Below are 10,123 nucleotides of genomic sequence, written 5' to 3'. Positions count from 1 at the left end.
GTTGCCTAGTTACTACATCCGACACTTAGTGCGAAAGTGCGTTTGCATGCCTAGTGTTGTGCGTCGGTGTATTGGATGAACCTGGTCGGTGGTGGTGTACCGATGATGTGCGCCGTCGTCATATCGTCACTGAAGCTGGCAAGCAGACGAACAAACCGGAGAGTGTGCGGCCTATACGACCGGACGGACGGACCGATGTTCAGTTTCGCCTGAAGCGCTCGTCGAAGCGCACGCGGATTTTCCACTGCCGCTGCTGCTGCTAGTGGATCGCCGTGGTGGGTGTGTGCGTCTATGTGTGTGTGTGTGTGTGCCTGAGTGTGAGCGAGCGAATTTTCCAGCTCACGATTCGCGAAAAACTTTTACATGAGCGTTCATTTGTGTCACGCGATTCCGTGAAGAAGGGAGTTAGAAAGGATCGAATGCGAAGAGTTCTAATTCCTAAACAGTACCAAATACACAAGAGTTTGTGCTGTAAAAACATTCAGTGTTTTTCTATTAGAAATGGAAGATGTCCAAACAGTTCTTTTGTGATTGTGATGTTACGAAATGTGCAACTTGTGGAGTTTCAGAAATTTAAAAAATATTCTTGATAGAACTATTTCTACTAGAAAAGAAAGACTTGTGAATAATGCTCAAAAATCAATGTTACAGGAACAATATCTCTTTCTTATCAAAACTATATTTGTAAAATAAAACCGCAACAAATCCTCAGATCGATCACAAACGAACAATGTGTTCGGGGTTCGATCACACAATTTACCCAACATTGGCTAAAATCTCACGTCCTTTTCGCGCCCCGTGCACAAAAACATTTCTTCCACACGTTTTGTCTTGGGCACCTTGGTTCACAATTCGGTTTACATTTATTTTTCTTTAAAATTACATTTTTTGTTATTAATAGCACCGGAGAGACAGTGGCATGGCTTTCCGTTGCTGTCCGTCCCGGCGTGTGATCTGTGTCGATTTGACTTTCGACCGATCTCCGTCTCACTCTGCGTACGGCTGAGTTTCGCGTTGCTTGACCTTCGCCGCCGGGAACGCACACTTTCGGGACGGGATTTATGCTTCATGTGGTCTTTTTTCTTTATCGGTCCCACCCCCGTCCAAGGGAAAACCCCGTTACCCTTCGCCCCCAGAAACAGGTGAACGACGAAGGTGAAGGTTTTGGGCGAGCCAAATCGTCCTTCCCGATACGGGGACTCAGAGAAAGCGTAGCGTTTCTAGGTTATGGTCGGTTTGTCGCGGGGCGGGGGAAAAACTATAATGTGCTGTGATAATAAAAGAAACGTGCATGTGCGTGATCTGATCGTGGTGAGAAATGCCGATCGGAACGCACTACGAAAATGCAAAACATACATAGTATCATTTGTGGTATTAGTGGATCTCGGTATTGGGGAGATAATTTAACTGGACAACTTTCGACCAGCTGCTCAATAACATCACCGGTTTTACAACATTGGTTGCCTCGAACCGGCTTTTAAGCACAAACACAACACTATGCATGGACTTGGGATGGAAAAGGTGATGGTTGTGAGTTTTTTTCTCACATGCTTCATGAAGCGTCAAATTACGGTTGGACGTTCTGCTGAGCGGACTTTATTTGACTGATTTGCGAAAAACATGTGTTTGTTGTTTTGAAAAACGCAAACAGAACGAAACACTAAAAACACATTAAACTGTGTGAACAATCATTCGGCAAGGGCGCACATGTGTTGCAATTTTATTGAAACACCAAACGATTACCGACGGCAATTTATCCCGATTCTTTTTGGCAAACGAGCGAAATAGCTTGCTTCCTTCGCCGTGTTAAATGGATGTCTCTTGGCCGTTGGCGTAACAATTTAAAGAGACAATAAACATATCTTGACCAACATTAAAAACTTCTCTCACGTACTGCAATTGAATGCACACTCAATGGTTTTCTGTGCCGAAGACGATGCACAAGTATGGCAACCAGCCACGCTCGTCTGGAAGGCTCTTCGCGTCGCGACCACTGATCGACGGCGTACTTTATTTGTTCCATAAAAATGAAGACATTATGGACGAGCTGGACGATAACCAGCGAGGTGCCATTAATGTTCGTTATTTGTGGTGACGCGCTTGGTGGAGGTCAATCGTGATTCTACTTCTTTTGGCGCTTACACGAGGGACGTGAACAGTGAAAGTCTAGAGAGAGTAGTCGAATAAAGTAAGTTCAAACAAGATTTGTTCAAAGTAGTGCAAATAAGTCACATTAAGAGGTTTACAGAACCGGTCCTGCCCTTTTTCCATTAGCAACTGTTTGTCAATGGCTCGATAATCGATATCTTCGAAGTCAATGTTGGTTTTTGAACTGTTGGATCTATACTAAGAACGGTGGGTGGAATCGTTTTGGATGGTTTCAGAATCGTGGACCGTAACGGAAATTGTTTACCTTCGCATAAGCGCAACCGAGTTTTGCTTCCTCGCCGTATGGGGGCACTAAATTTGCCGAAACTCGTAAAATGCTTCGACAAAACAAAGACCAGCGAAGGTACCGGCAGTTGCTGGTTGGCCCAATCTTCCTCTGAAGCTGTGCTTTTATTTCTTCTGGCATTATGTCAGATTTCAGCACGATCTGCAGTTTTCAAGGAATCGGGGGATTGAGTAATAATAAAACGATAGGCAGACAATTTTCCCGAGGGGTATGTTTGGGTTAAACTAGGCTGATGAAGACATTGGGTTATTTCTTCTGGAACCCTTCTGTTCAAGTAAGGACGTTTTTAGAGGATTGGCTAAGACATCATCTTTCTTTATTACCGTCTGACCCATAACTATTTGTGTCCACTTTTGTTTGTCATGCTCAGCGGGTAGGCATATTATCAGGAATGTCCATCTCGGAGGATGTAGTATTATATACGACAATTATGGCATCCCCTTTGCCTACCGGGACTGCCTCTGAAGACCCTTCAATAATCTCACAAGTCTCCACAGATTGCGTCCGTCTATATCTTGTCCCCGTTTAGCAGTGAATCTTTCTGCCCAGTAACTTTGGGATGAGTTTCTATTCTCGCCATCCGAACACACAATGAACTACTTAAGCAATCTGAACGTCTTCAAACGGCGTCGCAACACCTCGTCCACCGACTCGTCACCGGCCACGCCGGCAACGACGTTCACCGACGTTGCCGGTTCTTCCTCCCGGGGGCCACCGGCTGGCGCCCCGGAGCCAGCTGTCACCAATGCGGACACTCCGCAGCGCAAGAAAAAACGCAAGAGTACACGTAAACGTACGGTTTCCGTTGTTCCCATCAGCGAGGTAACGGAGGCATCGCTGGAGTTATGGCGCACGCTGCCACCGAAGATTCGTCAGGATCCGAGCATGGTGTCCTTCCAGCAGGTCGAGCTGGAGCACGCCCGATTGCACGGTAAGTACACAATGATGAAGTCAGAAAACGGGATGGGGAAACTTCAAGTCCTGAGTCAAGCTTTTAAGAAGAGGTGGCTTACTGGTTGAAAGGTTTCTCGTAATCGGACAAAGGAGTGAGGGACCATCGAGAAACCTGTCTTGCAGAAGAACACAAAAACGATTACCGAAGATTTAGGAGAAAAGCGAAGTAGGTCATCAGTATCCCTTGCAGCTGTTGCATCTATCCCTCTTGGCCACCGGTGCACTGTTATGTCTATTAGAGTATTGCAGAAACTTCTTTGCCTTTCTCGAGGATTATTACCTCCCTTGTCAAAGGCTAATAGCTATGATTAAGTTTCCAACTATTCCCGGGATTATTTCATCCATGACTTCTCTCTTTTCCCACTTTCCGGTTTCGTTTCCGGATAGTTGGGATAGTTTATGCGACTAATGTTCAACAGAATCAACAGTCTGTAGATGAAGTGTTCGCATTCGCTGCTTCCTCACAACGACCCAACTTCATCCATCAAACGCTGGTGTCAATTACACTGCACCAGAGCTAGGATCGGTATTGTATGATGTTTGAGAGCACGTCTACCAACGGTGCATTACAAGTGCTGCTTGATGGAACAATCATATGCATCCAGATGCACTTAGCCGACCGTAAGGACCGGACAAATAGACCGGATATGAAGTTCGCCTGTCAAGTTGTGATAACGTAATGGTTCAATGTGGGGCAAATGGTATTTGCGGTCGTGCTCGAAGAACCACCGATGGCCGGGTGGCACTAATCTGGAAAATTGCATTTTCCTACATTGGTGCTCGGAAGGGAGGACCTATTTGCCATAAGTAATGACCCTAATGGGCAACAAGTAGGGTAAAACTGAAGCCCACAATGTGGTGCTTCTGTATGAAAGAATACGTAGACTGAAAAAGAGGATGGGTTTGGTTTAGAAAAAACTTAAATTGGACGTCCAAATCTTTGTTTATACGATAAATGGTGACGTAAACATTGACTTTATTTGAATCAATTTTATTGCACACGTTTAAGTTTTATTCATATTTTTATTCGCTTTATGATATAGCTGGCGGATGTATTTGCCAAGAATAAACAGGAAAGAGAGCTCATTTGAAGTGATAATCAAATAAACATACACCATATTTTCATTTGAAACCAGCGAGCGAGTTTTAAAGTCGGTTTTATGAAATCTTTCAAAAATAAAAGCCTATAAAAAATCTATGAGTCTGAAATAAGTTAAAAATACATAACATAACAACAACATAAAATATATTCATTTGAATTGAAAAATATTTGCTTTCTTCCTAAACATGTACGTTGCCTCAGGCGTTGTGGATGAATTAATGTTCAATTGGACAACAAAGCCATACCTTTTAAGTTTTGTTCACGTATGTTTGCCTCAAAATTTGCGCCACACTTCAAGAAACAATTTGCGGGCAGCTGCTTAAATTTGATTACAAAAAATCCTAATCGACGCCAATTGCGGTGGACGGAACTCATCCGGAGGCGCACAAATTGCCCCTTCATATCCATATCCCCTCACGAGCGAAAGCGAAAGTATTCCCGCCCGCCCAGTCGGTGGACGGTTTCATTCCGCGAATTCTCTTCCAACAATGGCTCAGCGTTGTTGACATTTGCCATCTCGGCTAGCGCTCGCGACCGGAGGAGATTAGATGATCGCGAGCAGTGTGAACTTTAGAGCACGGCTTCGCTTCATACGCTGATGATTGATTGTAGCACGCGGTGGACGGAGTAAATGACCGGCTAGTAGCCGACCCGCGTAGGGTTCGGAGCGGCTGAGGCACGACTTCCAAATGGCTATTCGATATGTCGTGCACGCGATATGGTTACTGCTGAAAGTGATATCGTTAAGTGAAGTTAAAGTATTGAAGAATTTGCGGTCAGTCTATGACCACACAATAGCGTTGGCATTTGGAAAAGATCAGAGCTCCAGAATTTCTTAATGTCTATCATTAGAATGTACATCTAGGATTGATACGGTCGGTGGATGATAATGCCCGGTGCTTTTCCCATTTCTAGGAGACTGCCACGAGGATTCGTTTCCGGAAATTCAAGGACTCGAGGAGGACGGCGATGAAGAGGATGATGGTGAAGAGGAGGAGGAGGAAGACGAGGAGTACGAGAACGAGTTCATCACCATCAACGTCACCAACGAGGAGGGCCAAAACAAGGAAATCGGTCACGTGAAGGAGAAGAAGTAAGTGCTCTTTGAACTCCCTTGCTGTGGGGTAATCGGTTAGGGAAGGAAGCTGATTGCTGTCATTTGCTTTGCAGGGAAATTCCGAAACCACACGTGCACCACTTGGCCGGTCATTACATCGGCAACATTACGCCCCCGAAGCACGACGACCTGAACGATACCGGGCAGAACCAGCTGGACGAGGACCACCCGTTCCGGAAGTACTCGAAAATTATCTGCCTCTTCATCACGTGGCTGCTGATCATGGCGTTCATGGTGGTGAAGGACGAGAAGCTGGTCGAACCGAAGCATCTGTCGATTGCACCGTTCAAAACGAAGGCGTACATTTTGCCGCACCTTCCGCAAAGCTCCCGTATCAAGGTGACGCTCGAGGGGACGTTCCTGAGCGAGCCGTACAACAACATCACCGAGCACTACCTGACGGTGTACCTGCAGATGCTATCGTCGACGCTGGAGACCAACATTTCCGACCCATTTGCATCGAGTTCGGCGAAGGTAATGGTTTTCTTCACCATTCTGGAGCTAGGACGAACTTAAGCAGATTTTACTTCGTTCACAGAACATCAGCGAACCATGGTTCATCCCGATCGTACACCCATACCTGTTCGACAGTGCGCCGATCGTGAAGGAGCAGAGGCTGTTCGACATCGCTGACAGCAACTACGAGCATCTGCACCAAGCGAACCATCCCAGTCTGGTGCGGCTGATGATCCGGAGCAATATTCCGGCCAGCATGCCGGTTGCGATCCGGTACGATCAGTCACCGGTCAATCGAGACGTCGGCGTCATCTACGCCGCGTTCGTGCTCATCTTCCTGTACGTGCTGATCATCTGGGAGATCGTGCACCGGACGTTTGCGGCCGTCATTGCGTCGACGCTGGCCATCTCCATCTTAGCCGCGCTGAACGATCGACCCACCATGGAGGACATCATCGGGTGGATCGATGTGGAGACAATTCTGCTACTGTTTTCGATGATGATCCTAGTGGCGATCCTTGCGGAGACCGGTATCTTCGATTTCCTATCGGTGTACATCTATAAGGTAGGCGGAGAAACACTAGAAGTTTGCATTTCAGATGATTGTAATTGAGTAATAATATTTGTTTTTTTCTTAGGTAACCAACGGAAAGATTTGGAGTCTTATACATTGTCTATGTTTATGTACGGTGTTGATTTCATCGTTCTTGGACAACGTTACAACAGTTCTCTTGATGGCTCCCATTACTATACGGTACGTTATGCCAGTTAAACGTTCCAAGATATCGTTTCTAAACATGGTTTTGTTTCTTTTCGGGATAGACTTTGTGAGGTTATGGACATGAATCCGGTCCCTATACTGATGGCAATCACTGTCCATGCCAACATCGGTGGAACAACGACACCTGTGGGTGATCCACCGAACATCATCATTACATCGAACCAGTATATTTTGAAACACGTAAGGAAGATTTGGAGCTCATATAGTTTAGCAACACATTTTTCAATCAAACTATTCCATTCCACAGGGAGTAACTTTCCTCAATTTTACCGCGCACATGCTGGTTGGTGTCATCATCGTGGTTATCACGACCAATATCCACCTCCGTATCATCTACAAGAACATCAATCACCTGCGCATGCACGAACCAAAAGAGTTAAAGGAGCTGCGGCGCAATATCAAGGTGTGGGAGCGGGCCGCCGGTAAGATCCCGCCGTACTCGAAGGATGCCAACATCGTGCGGGAAACGCTCATGAAGAAGGTGAAACTGTTGCGCCATCAGTACAAGAAAAAGATGACCAAGGGAACGGTGCCGGAGGACATCTACCGGTCGACGCTCGAGGAACTGCAGCGAGAACACCCGATCAAGAACCGCCCGCTACTGATCAAGTCCGGCGTGGTGTGCGTCTTCATCGTGTCGCTGTTCTTCATCGAGTCCATCCCGGAGCTGCGTCGCCTATCGTCCGGTTGGGCCGCACTACTCGGTGTCGTGCTGCTGCTGATCATCTCCGACAAGAACGATATGGACGCCGTGCTATCGAGGGTTGAGTGGCCGACACTTCTGTTCTTCGCCGCCATGTTCACCCTGATGGAGGCGGTGGAACGGATGGGATTGATCGATTGGATTGGGCACGCGACGGAAACGATCATCCTGTCGGTGTCGGAGGATCTCCGGCTTGCGGTGGCCATCATCATAATTCTCTGGATATCGGCCCTGACATCCGCCTTCGTGGACAGCATTCCCGTGACGGCGATGATGGTGAAAATCGTCGTAGCTCTCTCGGGCAAAGCGTACTTGGGATTGCCACTCCAGCCGATGGTATGGGCGTTGGCATTCGGTCCGTGTTTGGGAGGCAATGGAACGCTCGTCGGCGCGTCAGCTAACGTCATTTGTGCCGGGATCGCCGAACAGCACGGTTATCGGTTCAGCTTTATGGATTACTTCAAGTGAGTCCTATCAATGCAACCAAGATCATCAGCTGAATACATTATAACTCGTTCTTTCCGTCATTTCAGACTCGGATTCCCTATCATGTTGGTCAGCGTAATTGTCACCACCGGGTACCTGATAATGGCCCACGTTGTCTTCACCTGGCATTAGGTCGAAAGGATCTATTCGTGTATTACCTCCGAGAGGCAACGGTTAATGAGAGAAAACTCTGCAACGATACACGGCTACCAGGAGGATACAAATACTTGTTGTTCATCCGTCTGATTGTTGTTTCTTAGAAAATCCAATCTACCACCCACCAATCTTACACGCAAATGGATCACACGTCTAGCAACAAGAAAGAACCGAGTGAAAGGTGGCATCGAACCAGTACGTTCTAAACGTGTTCTTTGCAATGCATTTTAAGCTAGAGTGTGCGTGTGTACGAGGCAAAAGGAACAGGAAAACCGATTGATTTAAAATCAAGTCGCACGGAGAAGGGGCCATCTTATAGTGCGTATTTTGCCACCTTTACCATTTAAGCACCCGAAGAAAGATTGAGATTGCGATGAATGTGTTAATTTGTAGTTCTTTTTTCCCTTTCTTTACGAATTTGGATACCAAAATGTGTACACATTTCTTTTTCGCGATGCGAATAAAGACGGAAGAAGACAACGCACGCGTTTTTATTCCCCCTACCCTTGGCTCTGACGTTTGCGTTATGTTGCGTTATAATTATAATCCCGGATCCGATGGAGGCGCCCATTCCTTCAAATGGGATAAATTAAATTATGGCCTCGATGCGCGTGTGTTTACCGTAGCGGTCGTTTTTTCTCCCCTTTTATTGAGTGGAAAATGATGGAAATGAACACGGTAAGTATTGCGGTGTGTGTATTTTTATTTGCTCGCCGATTTTCCACCAGAGAAAAGAGAAACCAGGTGACGTCAATGGTATGTTCAATTGCGGGAGTTCCTCGCAATGGGATCGGGTTTTCGGCGAACGATTTAGAATCTGTTGCCTGTACGCGCTGTTTACTTTGGCAAATGGTAGGAAAACCGAAATATGTTTATGTTTGTGCTAAACGGGTAAAGGTTCATTGAGCGTGTTGATGGAATTATGACCGACAAAGGCAGTTGATGGCTGTTGGACACAATAATATTGACTTATTTTTACTGGCACACATATCGGCGAGAAGTTTAATATTGATACTGCCCTAGAAACCAACGATTGGTTTGATGTTATTGGCAAAACACGTGAGTGGGTTTTCCGTTAACTCTTTGAACGATGCTTGGCCTAGATCGCATTTTTAATTATAATTTAATCCCTTGTACAAATTAAATTTAATCATGTTACTTTAAATTAGAATCGATATAAAACTAGTTCCATACTCTTTGAAGTGCAACAGCGCCACCTGCCAGAAAATGCTGATTTGTTTATTCTGGACTACGCTATAATTAGACGAACATAATTTTCCACCCCTTGGTGATGCATTCGTTTCTGGGAATGAGGTCTTTCCAGGCACTCACTCATACACCGTCTAAATTGTAGGGGGTTTTCCACTTCCATTCCATTCCACTAGCCCTAGAAAGAGAGACAGCGAGGGAGAGAGAACGAGAGAGCTTGGTGGAACAGTTTTCCCGCGAGTTTGAGTGGAAATTCCGAAGAATTCCTGCATCAGTGTCGGTGCTGCCGTTCGACAGACAGCAAACACGAGCAACGTCCGTTTCTCGGCTAGGCCTGCGTCACCCCCGGGGGAGGTGGTGCGCTCGTGTGAGTGTGCCGGGAAAACAAGCGGTGGCGACAGCAAGCTATAGCTGAAGCGCTTTTCCTAGCAGCTAGGGCTTTTCGCCCTTCCGTCCGACGCTTGGAAACTAGAGGCACGGTGAGGATAGTGTTTCACGACTAGCTAGCATAGCAACCCGTCAACAAGTGCCTCACTGTCTCTCGCGCTCCCGCTCGTTTGTTTTTCCTTCCCGTTCGTGCACGCGTGTGCTGCGACCGATGCGACATGTGTGGTAGTGTGCAGCAGCAGCATCATGGCTGTGTGCCGTCCGAGTAGGCGCCGTGCGGTGAACGTCCAGGATATGTTGCCGAACCGAGTTCGCAC

General features: G+C 46.6%; 1 protein-coding gene across 1 annotated transcript; it reads left to right on the top strand.

Annotated features, from left to right (window-relative positions):
• Positions 1–215: 215 nt before the first annotated feature.
• LOC131282521 (P protein-like) lies at positions 216–8,350 on the top strand. Its single transcript, XM_058312010.1, has 9 exons — positions 216–279; positions 2,953–3,386; positions 5,427–5,604; positions 5,682–6,102; positions 6,167–6,649; positions 6,723–6,838; positions 6,907–7,045; positions 7,113–8,032; positions 8,102–8,350. The coding sequence occupies exons 2-9, from the start codon at positions 3,047–3,049 to the stop codon at positions 8,184–8,186; spliced, it is 2,682 nt and encodes an 893-aa protein (XP_058167993.1). The 5' UTR covers positions 216–279; positions 2,953–3,046; the 3' UTR covers positions 8,187–8,350.
• The last annotated feature ends 1,773 nt before the right edge of the window (positions 8,351–10,123 follow it).

The sequence above is a fragment of the Anopheles ziemanni genome, chromosome 2 (assembly GCF_943734765.1).
Source record: "Anopheles ziemanni chromosome 2, idAnoZiCoDA_A2_x.2, whole genome shotgun sequence".
NCBI lineage: Eukaryota > Metazoa > Arthropoda > Insecta > Diptera > Culicidae > Anopheles > Anopheles ziemanni.
Note: the sequence above shows the minus strand (reverse complement) of the source record. Positions and strands in the feature narration are given on the sequence as shown.